General features: G+C 35.5%; 1 protein-coding gene across 1 annotated transcript in view; it reads left to right on the forward strand.

The window, feature by feature from the left end:
* The window catches only part of EYS (eyes shut homolog), a 579,093-nt gene that overhangs the window by 413,784 nt on the left and 144,597 nt on the right, over nt 1–20,712 (forward strand). Inside the window, exon 26 of the mRNA XM_061347833.1 lies at nt 17,110–17,274. Coding sequence (XP_061203817.1) covers nt 17,110–17,274 — 165 coding nt within the window. The remainder of the gene's footprint in view (nt 1–17,109; nt 17,275–20,712) is intronic.

The following is a 20,712-nucleotide window of genomic DNA, read 5'->3' on the forward strand; positions in this document are numbered from 1 at the left end:
TGTCTCCAGATACCTCCTTATGCAAATGTGTGAATCTAATTAAAGACCAGGCGGTACATTTTTAGAGCAATAGTATCTGTTCAGTTGCCACACATTCTGTTCCATGGCAGAGTTGTATGACATAGTAGTAAATAACTTCATTGATTGCCAAAGAATAAAAAAAGTCCCAGAGTTCTTGATATAACTGAAAATTTCCTATAGATTAAGAAGCAAATATATCAGCTTGTAGGACTTTGGGGGTAAGATGCCAGTCTATGTTCATGTTATTATTTGCTCTTTCTTAGTTCCTCTTCCACATTTTTAAACAAGTCTAACAAAGCCAAAGGGGTAACGCAAGAGCAAGACCTCTACTGTGAGCTCTTAGTAATGCCAACATGATTTACAAATTCATTTTGGGCTTGAGTATAATTTTGAAAATGTTTCACTGTTGAGAACAGTGAGAAAATGTTTCACTGTTGAGAACAGTGAGAAACTGTTGGCTTTATGTCATACAATTAGTTCTTTAAAACCAATATGAAGCCTCTTACAAAACAGTTTCTGTACAGGAAACAGTTCAGGAACAAAGGAACACACTCTATAATGAGTTTTTAAACATCTATTGTTTATTTATATGCAGTGCATAAAAGAAAACAGAAGACGTTTTCATTCTGTTGGCCAAAGATACAAAAAGATGTTAGTCATTTTTTATGATAGTTTATATTAATAACAGCTGCAAACACTTTGTGATAGCAGTCACTGTCATACTTAGCTTTACAGACTCTTTATTTTGGCTTTGTACTACTGTATCTGACATCAATAAGCAATGTTCAAAAAAACCCCAAACCAAATGCAAATTTCAATATTTATACACATGCATTAAAATAAATGTAAATTTGAATCAGCTTAAACAAGACTACTCAGTGTCTGACTATGCTAGGCATTAGATAACAAAGGCAAACACTTTTCAAAATGACAGGTGTTAGTTATTTCGTGTCATCCAAGTTGTGAACTGGAAGTAGTATACTAATGACATGGGGGTTTATCTCTGTGTGTTTCTTTAATTTGTGAGAGGTTATTTGACTTGAGAAAGCATGTAGCAGTCTTTTTTTTTCCTTTTTTTTTTTTTTCAAATGAGAGGTTTTGTTATTTTTGGGTTTTTTTTTAAATCTGAAAGTAACAGCTGACATTCCAAAACTAATTAAAGTGATTTAATAGATAAATTAGATTAAATGTCTTGGATCATTTACCAGCAGTTCATCCATTGTGACACTTTTTAGTAGGTTTGTTACCAAATGAATGTAGTAAAAACCAAGAAAAGCAATTACATTTTCCAATCTGAAATCCATCAGCACTGAGACTGTTAGAAAATATCTGAGGTGTGACTCAGGGTGAAATATGGTTCAAAGAGGAACAATCAGACAGCACTAAAATGCAGAATGTGCCTTTGTTAATAATTAGATACATCAAGCTAAAAGGGCGGGTGTTCCTTATCCTGGGACATGTTCTTGTGAACATATTTTGGTTTTATCTCCCTTTCAGTGTGTTTTGAGATTCTGTTTGTTTCAAAAGAATCATCAGCACTGCTGCTGCTCTAAATTGTATCTGAGCTGTGCTGAATGATAGCTCATTTCAAACTTGTTTTTTCCTCCCATATTCATTTTTCATCTATGATTTGAAAAAGAAGTAATTTCATAGATGACTATTTAAACCCAAGCAGATATTAGTAAAGTAGATGAGTAGCATATTTAAAAGTAGCAGTAAATGTAATTTCAGTATTGTTTTGTTCACTGCTTTCCTGTTTTCTTTATCAGGTACTAAACAATCATAATATCTGGTGGTGTTAGTGCCAGAGCTGTGACACTGCTGTAAGGTTGTTTTACAATTGCAGTTGCTCATCAGACTGGAAAAAATGTATAGAAAATTAACACTAAAGTAGTGCAAGTAGTTTTCAAAATGAAACTGTCAAAGGAGTGATACTACCGTTTTTCTAATCTATCAATTATAGTTCTGGATCCTGTTGCTTCAGACATTTCAGATCTTTTTTAGAAATTATTTAAGTTGCCAGTCAGTGAGGCTCAATTTGACAGTTCTATCTTTAATCTTAAGACTCTCATGTATGCATACTTCCCAGATATAGTTTCCATTATCCAAGACTAAGCAAGGATCATTGCTTGTTTTTCAGAACAATTAATTGTTTCTAAAAATAACAGTAAACTGTGTTACAATGCATTCCAGATGGCCTGGAAGTATTTTTATAGAACAGTGCTGTGGTTTAACCCCAGTAGGCAGCTCAGCCCCACACAGCTGCTTGCTCACTTAGTGGGATGGTAAAGAGAATCGGAAAGTCAAAAGTGAGAAACACTGTTTTCATCACAAGTCCAAAACATAGCACCATACAGTGAAACATGTGAAAAAAATTACCTGTGTCCCAGCCAAAACCAGTAAAGTCATGCCACTGAAATTTGCTGTGGAACATCTCAAGTATAAAACTGGACGAATCACATTATGTGTTAAACAGGCTTCCCAGGAAAGTGGTAGGATTACTGTCCCTGGAAGTGTTGAAAAAACATGTAGATGAGGCCCTCAGTGATGTGGTTTAGTGGTGGCCTTGGCAGTCCTGGGGCAATGGCTGGACTTGATGATCTTAAAGGTCTTTTCCAACCTAGTTGATTCTATGATTATAAACAGTAACAACAGCAAAGTATTGAACTTCATGAAGTAACTCTTGAAATCCTAATTAACAAGGTAGAAAGACCAGCACATTAACTAATTAATGATGGTCTAGATTATTGGTTCTTTTTAGCTTTATAAAAGCAAATTTATTTTTTTTACTTTTATGGTATCCTCCAATATGTTAAGTGATAGAATTAAGGTAGTGCAAAATGGTAGATAACCTTTCATTTTATACCTATTAACCATATATCAGTGATAAATGGAACAAAGGAGAAAATAGCTATCCCTAAAAGTTCTGTTATTTTACTACCAGTACATCAAACTTGTAAGTTTATTTTGCTTCATGCCAGTAATATTATGTTATAAAGTTAGACTGAGAAGTGGTGTCCCTCAGGGATCGGTTTTGGGACAGGTCTTGTTCAACATTTTTGTCGCTGACATGGACAGTGGGATTGAGTGTGCCCTCAGCAAGTTTGCTGATGACACCAAGCTGTGTGGTTCGGTTGATACACTGGAGGGAAAGAATGCCATCCAGAGGGACCTTGACACGCTTGTGAGGTGGGCTGATGCCAACCTTATGAAGTTTAACCCTAGGTCCTACACCTGGGTCAAAGCAATCCCACACACAGCTACAGGTTGGGCAAAGATACTCAGAACAGCTCTGCAGAGAAGGACTTGGGGGTGTTGGTCAATAAGAAAATGAACATGAACTGGCTTCAGTGTGCTCACGCAGCCCAGAAAGCCAACCGTATCCTGGGCTGCATCAAAAGGAGCATGACCAGCAGGTTGAAGGAGGTGATCCTGCCCCTCTACTCTGCTCTTGTGAGACCTCACTTGGAGTATTGTGTGCAGTTCAAGTGAACTCAATATAAAAAGGACATGGAACTGTTGGAACAAGTCCAGAGGAGGTCCACGAGGATGAACAGGGGACTGGAGCGCCTCCTGTATGAAGATAGACTGAGAAAGTTGGGGCTGTTCATCTTGGAAAAGAGAAGGCTGTGTGGAGACCTCATAGCAGCCTTCCAGTATCTAAAGGGGGATTTTAAGGATGCTGGAGAGGGACTCTTCACAAGGAACTGTAGTGATAGGACAAGGGGTAATGGTTTCAAACTTAAACAGGGGAAGTTTAGATTGGATATAAGGAAGAAGTTCTTTACTGTAAGGTTGGTGAGGCACTGAAATGGGTTGCCCAGGGAGGCTGTGTATGCTCCATCCCTGGCAGTGTTCAAGGCCAGGTTGGACGAAGCTTTGGGTGGCATGGTTTACTGTGAGGTGTCCCTGCCCATGGCAAGGGGGTTGGAACTAGATGACCTTAAGGTCTTTTCCAACCCCAACTATTCTATGATTACTTGTGGCTTTCAAAGGAATATGTGTGAATTGGTAGACATGCAAATGTCAAACAAAATATAAAGTTACTTGTTTTGAGACTTCATGTTGTTATTTGTCACAGTTTTTGTTTATACAAAGCACTGATCCAAATCAGGAAGGGAGAGAAAAGAACACTTGTCATGTCCAGGCTCTGTAGTTTTTAACAGCTCCAACCAGAAAAATTGCTCCACTTACCTCTAAATAAAACTTAATTCTCTGAGTACTTGAATTGATGTGGATCCTTGATACAGTATCCTGATACAGTATCCTAATACATATCTGTCTGAACTGCAGTTCCATAGAGTTGTATGAAGTGAAGAGTAAGTTTGTACAACATGATTCATACTTCTAACATAGCCACTTGTCTGTGATCTAAGTGGTTCACTCAGGTGAACCCTATTCAGACTTGAGAGATGGATTCCATCTGCATATTATAACCATGCCTGAAAAATGTTTCTCTTCTGGGCTGATATTCTCCCTGATATCTTCCTCACTTTTCTTTCTCTTGATCACACCTACAAAATGCTTCTGAACTCAAAACTCCTTGTAGTGTTTATAATGTCATTTTTCTTGTGTCATTTGCCACTGTGTTTTATAAAAATACTAATTGTATAAAAATAAAATTGCTTCCTTCCTATCTTTTTTATCACTGACTTGAAGGTCAGACTCTCCTGAATTTACTTTACATTAAAGTCTAAGTGGAACAGTTTAGATTCCTGTCTGTGCTACAAAAACTCAGTATCAGCTTCCAGGTGCTGGATTTTTTTTAATTACAACTCAGCTGTTAAACAGGTCTTATAATAGAAAACTGCTAGAATGATCATTTTTCTCCCCTAAGAATATGGTGAAAGTCATCACGCTACATGAGAAAATCATTGACATCAGTGAAAGAAATAGACAATTTGAGAAACTATGAAAACATGCAGCACACTATTTTAAAGTAGGTAATTAATTTGAAAATACAATACCATGATATTAATTCTCTAGTGCAACAATCACTAACACTGAATTATTAAAAATTACTCAAATTAATTTCTTTTTAAGATGGATTAATATCACTAATGGGATGTAATCTGCATGTGATAAAACTTTTTAATTTACTGGGGTTTTCCATTCCATTTGCTTAAAATTTTGTCATTTCATATATAATAATGATAAAATTAAAGAATAACAGGTTTTTTTTAAACATTTCAGCATCACAATGCAGGAGACCTGGATGTGTTTTCTAAGAGCTTTTTGTCTTTTTTCTACATCCTCTGGGCACTTAAAAGTACTTAAAAGCTGTGCAGCGCAGTGAGTCCTCTAGCACTGACACGATCATCAGAGGTAAATGCTACTTGCTTGACAGTAGCAGCACCAAATCTTGAGATGAAAAGAAGAGCTGTTTCCTTAGATATGTAAAAGTGAATGAGGAATCAATCTAATTTGGAAAACGTTTAATGGAAACTTTTCTGTTACACGTCATTTGCATTTCACTATTCATTAATGCGCTAAACCAGCTTCAAATATTTTGCTTAGCTTCGCTTCGTACATTGCCATCTCCAACAAGACCTACCTCATTGTGTAAGCAGAATATGTGCTCATAGTCTCAGAATAGACTGGCGTTTGGAGATTTACAAATTGTGAGTCTCTTTTGCTTCCACAGTAATGTCCTGCTTTTGTCTGTCAGACAGACAAATTTTCAGTAGCTCAAATGCAGTTACCTTCTGAACTGAAGAGGAAAAAAAAAGCATACTAACCCATTAATATTTTCATAGAATCATATAATAAGGACATTTTAGGAACTTGTCCTGGTTCACTGAGAAACTCTTTAATATTGGCATATTTTATACTTTCATTGTCATGTAACATTCATATATGTTCTAGTTTGTATTCCTTGCATCAGAGAGCATCAAACAATTTTTTAAAAGCTCCTGTGGTTTTTCACTATCAAGCGAGGAATACTAAAGATCTGTTGCTGCTTACATACCTTGCTTCAGAAATTCTCTTTTGCATTTAAGGTACAAGGATTACTTTAATACATGACAAATGTTGCTGCATTTGTTTTCTTGCCTGGAAGATCCTTTGTGGAAATACATATGTATACAAGAAAGTGTTTCTAAAATTTTGGCAAACACTGGAAAATAATTTGTCACTTGCTCTCCAGCATTTGTGTCACTTCATTTGGTATTTTGCAAATCATTTGGTATTTTGCAAATCATATTCTGGTGATGTAGCTTGGCCACCTGGACTTGAATTATTATCAAGCAGAAGGTTTTCTTACCTTGAAACTAATGTGTTTGAAGTCTGCAGTAAAGACAGAGAGAAAATTAAATTTTTGTCTACGAGTATTTTTCTGTAGGGTAAAATTATTATCTGCTGTTTCTTTGACCACCTTGCTATTAATCTGAGTATATTTATTTAAGTACATTTACAAACTATTGCTGTAAATCAAATCAACACCGTGTTTGAGTAGACCTACTTACAGCAATACAAAAGGTTTTACATCAGTGCTAAAATCTATTTCTTTACAGTTAAACAAAAGGTAAATTATGGTAGGTGATATGTAATGCTTCACTATCAATAAGCATGTGGTATTTTGTAGTAACTGGAGTGGTTCTGAAATAAGAACTTTTAGTCTGTACTAATCACTTGACAGGTTCCTAAGTAAACTGCAGTCTAAAGCTAAAATATTGTTTTCATATCTTTTCAGAGAGAACACCCCAAAACATGAAAGGCATCTTTGTCACATAGAACATAAACCACAAAATTAGAATAAAGTAAATTTTTGTATAGATGAAAGTCAGATCCTTACTGTAAAGAGGCTAAAAGGGATAGAAAACATCTATTACGGAAGGGTGGTCTCCTGGGTTTATTGAAACTCTCATAGACTTTTTTATTACCTCTGACTGAATTTTGTCAGGCCTCTTTGAACAGACAGAATGGAGGGTGAGAAGAGATGGAGTTGGGAATGTCTGTGTTTACAGCCATGCTGAAGGATTCTTCCATCTCCAAATGGAGCTTGCACAGCTGTTCCTTGGGGAAGCAGTCTTCTCCCTCTTTCTTCTTTCTCAGGATGGACTTACACTGACCCAAAATGCAGCAGCTATGGCAAGGCAATAAGATTCTTATCTGCTGTTCAGTCATTTCTGCTTTAAGAAAATGACAGAATCATACAGTGGGTTGGTTTGGAAGGTACCTTTAAAGGTCATCTAGTCCCACCTTCCTGCCATGATCAGGGACATCTTTAACCAGATCAGATTGTTCAAAGGCCCTTCAATGCTACAGTCTAAAAATCCATGCTTCAGTTTGCACACAGCAGACAATCTACAAGTAAATTGAACAGTTACACTTTTAGTTTCACCTATACCCAGGGTAGGGGTTTGCCACATCACTGTAACATCAAGTCAGTGGAAAAAAGCAAGAACGTGAGCTGAAAGCTCTAGTACTGAGCATCCATCTCCTCTGGCATTTCTACTACTGGTTATGTTTTGGAAGGTGAGAGTGACGGTACTACACTCGAAGCCAAGACAGTCAACATAAAAACAATAAAATCATTCATTTAAGGTAATGCCAGACAGTATTGAATTTACAACTTGGCAGGATAAGGCTGCGAAAAATAAAGAATTATTTAAAAAAGAACGGGATTGTACATTTCTGGGTTTCAGTTCGCCTCTTCATTAAGTAATCTGATAATATTGCTTACTTACAGTCTTTTGCGATTTCATGTGACTAAACTGGTTGTGTGCCTGCAACACTGAGCCCAATTAAACTATTTTGAAATTGTTGCTGTTGGGATTAAGAGAACGTGTATTTGCAAATGTTACTGCTTCCTCCAAATGTTGTTGTCTTCTAACTGTCAAAATAACAACCAAAGTTGTTGCAATTCAGATATTATTGTTGTCATTATTAAATATTAATACAGTAAATAGCCTAAAAATCAATTGAAAAATACTTTTCTAAGACCATTCAATGTTAGATATGGTCTACTGCAAATGTTTTAAATGATCATTACTGATTGATTGATTGATGGCTTGGCTTCGCAAGCGAAGATTTAGAAAGAGCTTTAACCACGCTTACTACAAGCACGATGACCAAGGGCATGTGGGATAAGCAAATCTGGTTGGAAAAAAAGGCAGCTTAGGCAATCAGGAAGTGCCTGACCAGGACTGTCATCTCCTGAGCTATCTCAAGCTACCCATGCGCTATGTAAGTGGTATTTCTAATTTGGTACTTCCTAATGTAACAGTACCAAATATTTAGAAATGAAGGAAAGGAATGGAGATATTTTTTTCATTTTATAGTTTCAAGTTCTTCAGAAAATCCTGGCTAAAAATAAATAAATTACGTTATCAAAACTGTGGGGATCCACAAAGCCATGGCAAGGTGTTAATATAAATGGAAAATGGAGAAGAAATCACTTTTGTTTTCCTGTTTTTGTGGCACTCATGCTTCCTTTTAAAAATACACATTTTGACAGGGTACAAATTAGCAATGTTTATGCTCACGTTGTTTCTAACCTTTCTCATTCTCACTTGTAAACAGTGTCACTGGCTAATCTCAGGCTGTTATCATACATAGCAACAGTATCGAGGCATACTCCATCCCAGGGAATACCGTAAGATGCCAATTTAAACAAATTAAAACATTGCAATCAATCCAGTGATTCATTTTAAGTAAGAAATAGAATCTAGTAAATTAATTCATTTCATGCTTATAAAGTAGAAAAGCTTACACTCTCTGGTCCAAGAAGTGAGGACTTCTTGCTGAACTTGCTGTTTGTGGTTTTAGTATTCTTCTGCCAAAATACAGCATTTATTTTTATAATTCTGTTGTAGCTTTGTGGATTTTATTGTTCAACCACCTAATTAGTTTTGTAAATGGGAGTCTACAGTATGACATTGACTTTGAAATCCAATCTTCCGCTGAATACCACATATTTACTTTTGTTGCATCATTACTTGTATAATTTTCTTATATTTTTTCTTAGTATGATGTTGCACTTAAGTCCTGGGGTTTTTTTGCTGGGTTTTTTTTTCCTTTGGTTTTGTGTGCCAGTAGCTGCTCAGTCATCTGTTCTGTGGTACAATATTCTGCCCATTTATCTGCAGACACATTACTGTTTCCTTTTTTTTTTTTTAATTAAGAATGTATATTCATACACTAATCCTCCCCAGAAAAAAAAGAAATCAAACAAACGAACAAAACCAACCCCAAAAGTAATTTGTAATAACGAAATACAGCCACCTTCCTGGAGAAACACTGAATGCATTGAGCACAAATTATTGTGTGTCAAAATAAAGAGGCATAAGGACCTCTATAAGATGCTCTTATATAGTTTAGAGATCTTGCAAAGTCCTAGGGAACATACTGAATTTCATTTCAAAACAGAAATCTAAAAAGGCCACATCAATGTTTTCTACATTAAAAGCATTAGGAGAAGGATGTCAATTGATCATTGGTTGGTTAATCACTTGACACACTAATTAATTTCTTCATTGTATGAATATTTGGTAAAAAATAGGAGATAAATAGCTCAAATGAATGTCAGTAGTATATTAAAAACACTTTGCAGTTGGTACTTGAAGGAACTTACTGTTACAGAGGAGGTACTGATAGCCAGAAAATGAGAAATTTCAGGAACAACCTTTGCAACCTAAACCTAAAAAAACCAAACAGATTAGATTTACATAATTCTGAAAATTATGCATCTATATGCCTAAATAATAATAGGAAAGTCTAATCAAAACCTCATAAAAATCTCCTAGGTAAATAATAAAAAATTCTTACATACACAATTGTAGCAATACATAAACTGTTATTTATCTGTGAACATTAAATTTAATGTTCTCAAAAATGTAGCTTGTATTTCACACATAATATTGATCATCAATTATCTGGTGCCAACCATAGGACAAATTAGTCTGTAGTGTTATCCAGATGGAAGATTCCACTTCAACTGACTAAATATGACATACACAGTGAAAAAGTCTGAATATTTGTTCAAATTAGACTTTTATAGCCAATTACTCGACAAGTATTTCTCTGATCATTTGGGATAGAAATGTTAGTTTATGTGTTCAAGCACCACTGAGGGAAATTAAAATTAAAATTAGCAGGAAGATATAAAATTGAACGGACTGAAAATAAATACATTGATATCTCATAAAGCAAAAAAAGATGACCTTAGAATTTTGGTAGACTTGTACACATTATCTGACACTCACTGTAAACCAACTGAAAATGAAGCTATTGAGCTGCATTCATTAGTATAACTAAACAGTTATTACTACAATGAGTAATACATGACCTCTAGTAGACCAACATGTTATGAAAAGTCTGAGTTTACAAATGTATTCTGACAGATGCCTTTTTCACCCTGAAAACCAATACTTTACTTCATTCACTCCTTTTACCAGTTTGTTAGACCTGAATCAAGACTGTGAAAACTCATGTTCATACTTTACAGAACAAATGTATTAATGAGTGAACTTCAAAAGATTTTTACAAGTCCTTGCTTCATTAAAATTTGCCATAGTATGTGTCACAGTGACCTTAAAAGCAAACCGCTTTTCAACATCAAGTATAATAGTGCATCATGACAACTCCAGTGTAAATTAAGGTTTGATATTCAAAGCTACCTTAATTTTTTTCCTGTAATTGGAAGAGATTAAAAAATAGAAATGAAGATCTAAAGGACCTTCATTTCCCTCTTATCTATAAAAAGATAGATTTTTTTCTTTTTTTTTTTTTAATAGATAAAACTCTGGTGTTTTTGCAGGAAGTTCATATTTCCTCTCAAATATGTTAAGCTTGAAGGAAATATTAGATAATAACTTCCCAATTTCCTCTATGTCAAATTCAGGAAAAGATTTAAGTACTTATGCATCATTTTGAATGCAGGTGGCGAAATACATCTGATTAGGCACTGTATCAATTAAGAACATTCTTTTTGCTTTAAAATCCAACACATTTAGGAGCAAAGTACAGTAAATTATTTAGATTAAACTAATCAAGCATTAAAAGATAAATGACCGAGTTGTTTTTTAAATTAGTAAAAGCAGGTAGCAAGTTGCTAATTTTGTTTCTGGGTTTTGAATAACCCTGGATTGCTTGCAGTTTCTTCGACACCCAACTTCTTGATTATTTTTCACACCTTCTGTTGAGGTACTGTCTTCACAGAATCTTGAACTGAATATGAATGACCATTTGTGGCCATTAACTGAGTAAGTTTTGTCTTATTCTATGAGACAGATAATATTCTCCATTTTAGGGATACACAGGAATTGGCAGGAAATACTGAATTCTCATATGCAATAAATCAATGAAGTTATAACTTTACTGGTGTACAGCAACTGAGGGTCTAGGCAAAAAAATAAAAAAGTGATTCTTCCCTCCTAAAATGTGAGATCAGAAGAGGAATGATTAGGGCACTAAACAGGAATACGAAAATAATTTCTTTTTCTTGTGGTTTCCTGTTTCCCAAAGCATATGAACATCAAGCTGCTTTACTGTGATTCCATTTTGTCAGGTAAGCAGCCAATTCTTGAACTTTTCAGTATGTAAGGAATACTAAAACTATTAACAGATCAATTGTTTTTCCTGAAATAAAACTAATAAAGTATTTACATTGGGTTGATCTACTTATTACAGTGCAACTGCCAAAGAGGGTAACTTGATCTCTAGGTGGTATGTAATGACAATTGTTATATGTTTCAGATAACTATGGAATCATTAATTTCCTTTATGTTAAATGGTGTGCGTAACTCTTTATGTTCTGTCATGCAGTCTTAGCAGTAATACAGAAAGAAGAATAAGTCAGATAAAAATTATTAACTGGATCAGGCCAGCAGGTCATCTAGCTTAATATCCTGTCTCTGAGCAAAACCAAAGATATTTAGAAGGGATATAAAAAACAGGGCAAATGTGATTTTTCCTGAAGTACAATTACTTCAGCTTCCTTTAGACAGTGAGACTAGGATTTCCTGAGCTGTGAATCTATTATAGTTGCTAGTCTGGTGGATTGGTTTTCTTGTATTTTCTTACAGGTATGCATTCTGTGAATGGCTAGTAATCATTTGCTTTTGGCTTTACAAAACTGTGACCTGATATTACCCATGAGTGCCCTTAGTTTTTGTATTAGAAGACATGGAGCGGTCATTTGTTTTTCACATTTTCATCTGCATGTTGAATAGGCCTGGTCTGTTTCTCACTCTGGAAGCCATACCATCCCTTTGATCATCCCTGTTTCTCTTGTGTTTCATGGTACCTCTGCATACAAATGTTACCAGGCTGCATGGAAAAAATCAGAAGAGGCTTTCAATGGTATCATCTGCTTTATTTGCCTGTAATTTTTTACACTCTTTTCATCTAATACTTCTCCACATGTATGGCAGTTTCCTTCAATGAAAATGAAATTCTGTCCTGCTCTCGAGGATTGCTTATGTGAGCCGTTGTCTTCCAGTGCCTCCTCTAAGTCTTCACAGTTGCATATACCGTCTTTCTGTCATATGAAGCCCCCAGCAATCTACAAAGTAAGATATTAAGTCAGTGATCTGAATTCAGATCTCCCAATTGACAGCGGAGAGCATTATCAACAAGGCACTAAACTGGCCTGATAAATAACAACTTCTGCATTTTATTCCACAGGGATTTTTTGCCTCATGATGTAGGAGTTCAGTTACAGCAAGCAGGTTTTTGTGCATTGAAACAAATGAATGAAAGCAGCAAGGGTGAAATCTATTTTGTTTCATATTTTATTGTCTGGAAACAGATGAACTCAACTAATTAATTAGTTCATAGATTTCTAAAGTTACAGTCATTAAGGAAATGCTGATTGTATTTCTGTACCATTGTAGGTGTGTGTGATGCCTTATGAAATACCCAGGTCAGATTTTGTATGCACCAGACATAATCCCTAGGAATTATCTGAATCATATTTATTTCACTTTGATTTTCTTCACATTGTGAACATGAGATAAAAGAATGTATTACTCTCAGGTAGTTAAATTGGGGTCCCTGGGATATTCTGTGAGCATAAGATGGATAGAGCAAGTCACGTTTTCATCAGCCCCTTGATAGTGCTGCTAAACTTCCTTTTTGCGTGCTGGAAGGAAACACCTTCGTTCTTGGTAATAAGGAAAAGGTCTGATCCACTGGTTGGCAAAGCTTTTATCATCTGTATTTCCACAGTTTTCTTTGAGTGATGGAAAAGAAGAACAAGAACAGAACCTGTCCATCAGTTTCAGATCTCTGTGGTAACATCTCTGGATGTTTACCACTGTAATTGAAAAATACAAATAGCAAATTCAGAATTTAAACCCATGACTTAAACTTCTGACATCCTAGTCAGTTCACATCTCTAACATTTCAACTCCGAACTACTCTATTAACTTGGTTTTGCCTAAAGAAGATCCTCCAGCAGGACATTTCATTCTGATGTACAGACATTAAGGGTTAGAATTTTCATTAACTTCAGATACTGCTGGTGTACATGTCTACAGCTAAACTAGAAACCCTCAAGTCCCTTTACATCAAATGAAGAGAACTAGGCAGGTTTAGGCCATGATTCACCTGGTCTTTTTAAATGTTTACTAAAAGCTCAGGAGACTTGCATCATAGGATTATCCATTTCTCTTTGTTGTTCAAGAGGACCAAGGACTTTCAAAGCAGTTATCTACCCTGTAGGTTTTAGATGGTTTGGTCAGATGTTTCATCAGATCTCTTCTACCAGAAAGACTTTGTGTTTTCTGGTGCCTTGTTGTTTTGTGGGGGTTTTTTTTCCTTACTTCTTGTTACTATTAAAAGCGTTATTTGTTTCTCATTTGAATTTATTTAGTGAGGCTGGTGCAGTTGATCTTTGAGATTTCAAAATTTATTTTGGACAGAATTCAATAGAATTTAACAGAACTCAGTACTAAGCCAAACGTCACAAAATTCATAGTGAAAGTGGAAACAGATTGATTCGAATTTATTAATAGTATAAAACCTTATTCTTCCCCTTACTGCTGTTTATTTTCTAATTAAGGAAAGGTTAAATAGGATCATAATGGAAATTTGTTTGCACATGTGGTATTATGAAGATCTTAGTCAATAATATACCAGATAATCTATTTATTTCAGCAGAAAATCTGAGCCTTCAGTTAAACAGTTAAAGTGCAATTCTTAACAATATGCACTGTTCAGGGAATCCAAGACCCAACTATGTAGTCTCTGTTATGAATTTTTTCAGGTATTATATCTTGAATTACTTGCAGTCTCCCTTTTTACCCTTAAAATGTTAGATTTTTTTATTTCTTCCAGGGGAATTGAAATCTGTATATCTGTTGCATTAATTGTCTTGTAATTAATCTTTTTTATATATTAATTTTATCACTGTATTATGTTGCTTCCTGATAAAGCTTGTATGCAGAAAATGTCCTAAGTTTCTTAAGCCATTTTGTTTGTTGAAACAGGCACATGGTCTGAGTCTAGAAGTACTGCATGAATTTGATTAGCTGTATCGTTCTACTTTTCTCACTGTTCTCTATTGGTAGAGTGTCACATTTGTCACTGTTTAGTTGGAGTAACAGTTAATATCTCAAAAAGTTACATTCTGCAAATGGTAAAACTTACGTCAAAGAATCATAATTTCTTTGTAGAAATTCTCCATACTACAGAAATGCTGTGCTGGTTACTCCGTTACATTCCCTCTCCTTCTTGTGGGAGACATAGTTGGCAAGTCCCTATTGTCCTTCAATTTTTCCCTAGTGCAGCAATCTCCAAACTATGTGGCTTGCACACCCCATCAGTAAAAAATTTTTGAAGTCACTACACCAATGTATAAATACATTTATTTATAAATTACATTTATGTGTTATGGCAGTTCTAATATTTTTCTTCTTGCACCCCAGCAAATGGTCTTGTGTACCCTCTTGGGTGCATGCACTCCACTTTGGAGACCACTGCCCTAGTAGAGTCCACTGGAGTCAAGGACAGAGCTGACAGCTGGTAGATAGTGGCCCCAGGAGAGAATAAATAAATGAAGTACAGAATCACTTATTACCCACAACCATCTTAAAAGACAGACATCTGTAAATGTTACTAGAAAACATATCCTATAAAATAAGTCTTATACAAACATCATAGCTGGCATTGATAGCATGTAATTAGCTTATTGAATTTCAGCATATGCCCTCCTTCACTTTGATTTACATAACCTAGTACTGTGCAGCAATGCTCAGTGCTTCATGGGACCCCAATTTTTGCTAATTCAGAGTTCAGTAAAATGAAAGAAGAGTAAAAAGAGATTCCAGACAAGCAGCTTTGTGTGTACTATTCTACCTATTTCATCACAAACCTGGATTTTAGGCTCTTAATACACAAACTTAATTAACTACATCAAGGAGCAACAACTGATTTTTCAGAACCATAGTTTTATCTTAGTATAGGTGCCACTTGTAGATACATGTATTTTCCACAATATTTTTTTTTAAGTTACTTTTTTTCCATGATTTTTCACAGTTTGTTTTTTTCTTTCAAGGCTACTATTTTGTTAATATTTAGAAAGGGTTTATCAGTAATCATCCTCATGTACTATTTATACATGTTAAACATAATTCATCTTTTCACTGTTGATTATTACCAATTATATGTATAAATTGAAAACAATAAGTTTGAGACAGCGATTTCTTATGGTACATAAAATGTCTCCTTCCTAGAATCCCATGTCAGGGAATTACATATTACTGTTCAACATAGGCTTATGGAATGGATCTATAAGTATGTGTATAAGTTATCAGGAGCTTGACAAGATCTTCATTTTGAATTATGGTGTTTCTTTAGTTTATGGATTTCTTACAATTCTGATAGCAACATTCCACTATCAGTGAACTCCTAATGCATATCTTAAGGAAATCTGTCAAAGGTTATTGCTAAGTTTTTCCAAAACTACTGTGTCATTTGATAGATCTTGATAATCTTCAGGAAGAATAATGCTGTGTGTGAGGCTGCAATTTGCTGCAAATAATTGTTTGCATTACATCAACCTATTCCCTGTTATCAAACTTTTTGCTGCTGTTACTGAATTAATTTCAAATTCTGGGTCTAAAGTTAGCTGTATGTATAAATTCTGTTAAGGATAAAAGATGAGATGTGAAAAGTGATTCAAAAGTAGGGTTTAGATTTTGTTACTTTTGCCAAATGCAGCAATAGTGAAAAAGAATTTCATGTTGTTTGACAAATATTGAGAGCATTTAAAAGGTGTTTCTACTACATGTGAGATAGAAGACAAAAAGACTTAATGGATATTGCTACAGGTATGCTTGGGATGCTGGCGTTCCTACATGCTTCGCTGTCTTGCCATATATTGAGCTATTTGCTTATCTAATGCTTGCCAATGAATTACAGTTTCCTCTCCAGGCCTTCTTTTGGAATTGTGTTCTGATTAGTGCATTACTTTATTCAGAATTATTTTTTTTATTCTACTTTGTTTTCTTCTTGCTTGAGTGGTTATTATTATCACAGCTACAGGGGGAAAAATACCAAACCAAAATAATACAAAACATAATGACAAAGATAATGAATGCAATAAATGTTGCAAATGTTAAGCTTTCATAGTTAAAAATTTTCTCTTATGACTATTCATTTGCAAGGCAAGAGTAGTGTAATGGAATAATGTATATACCACCCAATGTCATCCTCATCATAGTTTCAAACCCAAAATATATGAGTATCGTCAAAATGAAGAAAACTTGTGATTGTAGTCTACAACTATAAACCAAAGGTACTTCACAGGGATGTCATGGGATAAAAGTTCTGCACAGACACATCTGTAAAGATTAAAAATTGTGGCAATCTTTCTAACTTTGCATCTTCTGAGTGCAGTCCCTGTTAAAATGTTCTTTATGCTTCTGGCAATATGCAGATGCTAGAACATTTTCATTTTCTGCGTAATTAACTTGAATGTTTGAAATTAAATATGTATGCATGCTTTGCAAATAACGTAGTTGATTACACTATTCACAGGTATGCAGAATTAATATTTTTAAGCGTGCTTTGCTGGTCATATTTTATTTTATCACTTTATTTTGTAATAATTTAATAAAGTTAGCTTTTGGTTATTCATTACAGATACAGCACTGTTTTTTCCATCCTTCACTGGAAATTCTTATTTGGAACTACCTTCTCTGACATCTGTATCTGAGACCAGGACTGCATCTGGGCAGGAAACAAGCAATCTGACGACTCTGTACTTGTCAGTGAAAACAACTGCTCTTAATGGCACAATTCTTTACAGTGAGTACCAATGATACTTGAAGTTAAGTATCAGTTTTAGCTCCTTCAGGTCCTTATTAACTTTAGTGTACATCAGCTGGCGTTTCCTATTCAGCTGCAAAATGAGTCATTAAACTGCAGTAGAAGCCTTTTGGTATTCTAATGTGTGATGCATTATAAAATTTGAAAAATCCTTCTTTGTGTTCCTCTGGAAAGTTCTTTAATTTATGACTCATTGAACAAAATAAACTTACAAGTGAAAAAGATGCTTCCTGACAAGAAAGAACATAGTAAGCATATGACTCCAGTGATAAGTGTTACAACTCTAAAATACAAATGTTAAAGAAGTTTTGATCAATTTATTACAGAAAAACATCTCCATAACGAGGTTGTGATCTCGGTTCAATATATAGTTTGATTTGTGGAAGTATCTTAGTTTCTGAAAATTTGCCATATTTTTGATTTCGCAATTCAGAGGATCCTTTTCTGGTCCCTGGAGAGCATACTTGCAGAGTTAGATGTGTGCTTGATAATACCACATAAGAATGTTCCTTCTTGCCTGCATATTTCATTCTTCAGTATATGGCATGAACTTCTGAGACAGTGTGCTTTTCATTAGTCAGCAAGAGAAATAGGCTTCTCTGCCAGTTGAATATCTTATCACATATTTTATATTGTAATTTCTATCCAAATGCAAAACCTGGAAAATGAAGTGATTTCTTCCCAAATCCAGGAAGAGGTAGAGAAATATGTTTGTGTAATCTATGCAATAGATTTACTTCACAAAGGGAAAATCATTAGGATTCTCTGTTCACAGCAGTTTCCTAAGGCTTTTCTACACACTGAAATCTTGATTTAATATAAATTATTTTATTTTTGTTATTGACATATTAATATGGACATAATATATGTGAATTCACCTGCACTATGTCAATATTTATAAGCCAGATTTGAAAATAGTATAAGCTCCATGGTATTATTTAATTATGCTTTCTTTAGGTGTAAAACACTGTAGCCCAAACTGAATGTTTATGTTTACTGCTTTTCAAAATGATATATCAAATCCTATTATGTTATAGCTGGCCTGTTGCTGCAGCTGCCTAAGCTGCATGGCTGTAAAATTTGCTAAAAATCATGGGTAGGTGGCATCTCTTTAAGTGTTTTATACTTGTTAGTTGTTTCAATTTGCAGAGAAGTTATTTGTCCTTCAAAAGGATTTCAAGGAGGGTCACTGGAAGTACTTTGAATATATTTACCTCATCACTCCAAAGTAGTTGGTTTCCAGCAAGAGTTAAAGTAAAGCTCGCTATCTACCCATAAGCCCTGAGTAAGCTTGTCTGTTAAAAAAAAAAAAAAAAGATCTAAAATGGAAGCTCCTTTGTTATTCTGATGAGGAAGTGGCGTTTTCTGAAAACTTGGATAAGTGTACTCTACTCCTACAAGCAGAGACAAATTTGTTTCTATCAGTACTTGTTGGAAAGGGACTGTAGTGATAGAACAAGGGGTAATGGGGTCAAACTTAAACAGGGGAAGTTTAGATTGGATAGAAGGAGGAAATTCTTTCCTGTCAGGGTAGTGAGGCACTGGAATAGGTTGCCCAGGGAGGTTGTGAATGCCAGGTTGGATGAGGCCTTGGGTGAGATGGTTTAGTGTGAGGTGTCCCTGCCCATGGCAGTGGACATGTCAGTGAGGTGTCCCTGCCCAAGGAACTTGATCTTAAGGTCCTTTCCAACCCTTACTATTCTATGATTCTATTAAAAAGTAGCAAATTCATGAAGCAAGGGAGGGATGGTGGCTGGCTTTGAAACAGAAATTACAATGCCGGATATGTTTGTTTAGTTTACAACTTCACCATTTTACACAGAAAGAATTTCCCTATCTTTGCAAACATCAAATATTCAAAATTTGTAACTGAAAATCAAACTCCAACTCTTTCACTATCTATGTTTTCCAATAATTACAAACACATATGTGGATGCCTTCTTTGTACACTGTGGGAGAACACCACAGCAGCCATAAATGACTTGCATTACACTCCTTAACTTTATTCTCTGCATCCCAATGAATCTGCTTCTAGCATTGTTTGTATGTATATATATATATTTATATTTTAAAAAAAACAACTTTACAACCCAAAACTGATTTAACAAAAACACAGTTCCTTTATGCCTAATTCAGTTATATGCATTCAAATACTGGATAATTTTATGGACATTTTGATGTTACTTTGTATTTAATTAGTGCAAAATAAACCCCACCAAATAAGATGGAGGGACTTTCGTCTATGGATAGAGTGAGAAGAGCTTTTCTCTGAATTATAGCCATGAGAAGGTTGAAGGCTTATGGGCAAGTACTAGGGACCAAGGCAGCCAAGGGGATCTTGTGGTTGGTGTCTGCTACAGGCTGCCCAAACAGTGGGAGACTTCTTACTCCAGCTACAGAAAGCATTTCACTTGCAGGCTCTTGTCATCCTAGGGGACTCTAACCACCCTGACATCAGCTGAAAATGTAGCACAGCGAGCTGTAGGCAATCCAAGAGACTCCTGGAGTACATTGAGGATAACTTCTTAAACCAGGTAATAGCACTACCAGAGGGGTTGCAATACCGGACCTGATGGTCACCAACACAAGTGTGCTAATCAGTGATGTCAAGATTGAAGGCAGTCTGGGCTACAGTGGTCACACACTGGTGGAGTTCAGGGTCATGAGGAATATGGGTCAAGCAAGGAGTAAATTCAGGACCCTCAATTTTAGGAAAGCAAATTTCCAGCTGCTTAAAGAATTAGTAGGACCCTGTAGAAAACTGCCTTCAGGGACAAGGAAGCAGAACAGATCTGGCAGATCTTGAAGGACACTTTCCATAGTATGCAGGAGCTCTTGATCCCCAGATTTAAGAAATCTGGAAGAAACTCATGGCTGAGTTAAGATCTGCTGGTCAAACTAAAGGGCAAGAATGAAATGCATAAGAAGGACATGGACCTGTTTGAGTGGGTCTAGAGGAGGGCCACAAAAATGATCAGAAGGATGGAGCACTTCTCCTATGAAGACAAGCTGAGAAAGTCGGGCTTGTTCAGCCTGGAGAAGAACAGGCTCTGGGGAGATCTATAGCATTCTTTCAGTACCTAAAGCAGGCTTCCAGAAAAGATGGGGACAGACTTTTTAGTAAGCCCTGTAGAAACAGAACGAGGGGTAATAGTTGTAAACTAAGAGGGCAGACTAAATATAAGAAAGGAATTTCTTTTGATGAGCATATTGCAATACTGGAAGGGGTCTTCCAGAGAGGTGGTATATACCCCATCCCTGGAAAAACTCAAGGTCAGATTGAACAGGGCTTCGAGCAACCTGACCTAGTTGAAGGCATTGGACTAGATGACCTGTGATGGTCCCTTCCAACACAAACTATTCTGTGATTCTACATACATTCTTTTCTAGATAATGTACTCATCCTGGATTTAACCT

Source organism: Neopsephotus bourkii, unplaced genomic scaffold (genome assembly GCF_033783945.1).
Source record: "Neopsephotus bourkii isolate Nb327-2 ecotype Australia unplaced genomic scaffold, CSIRO-AGI_Nbou_v1 NB_330, whole genome shotgun sequence".
NCBI lineage: Eukaryota > Metazoa > Chordata > Aves > Psittaciformes > Psittacidae > Neopsephotus > Neopsephotus bourkii.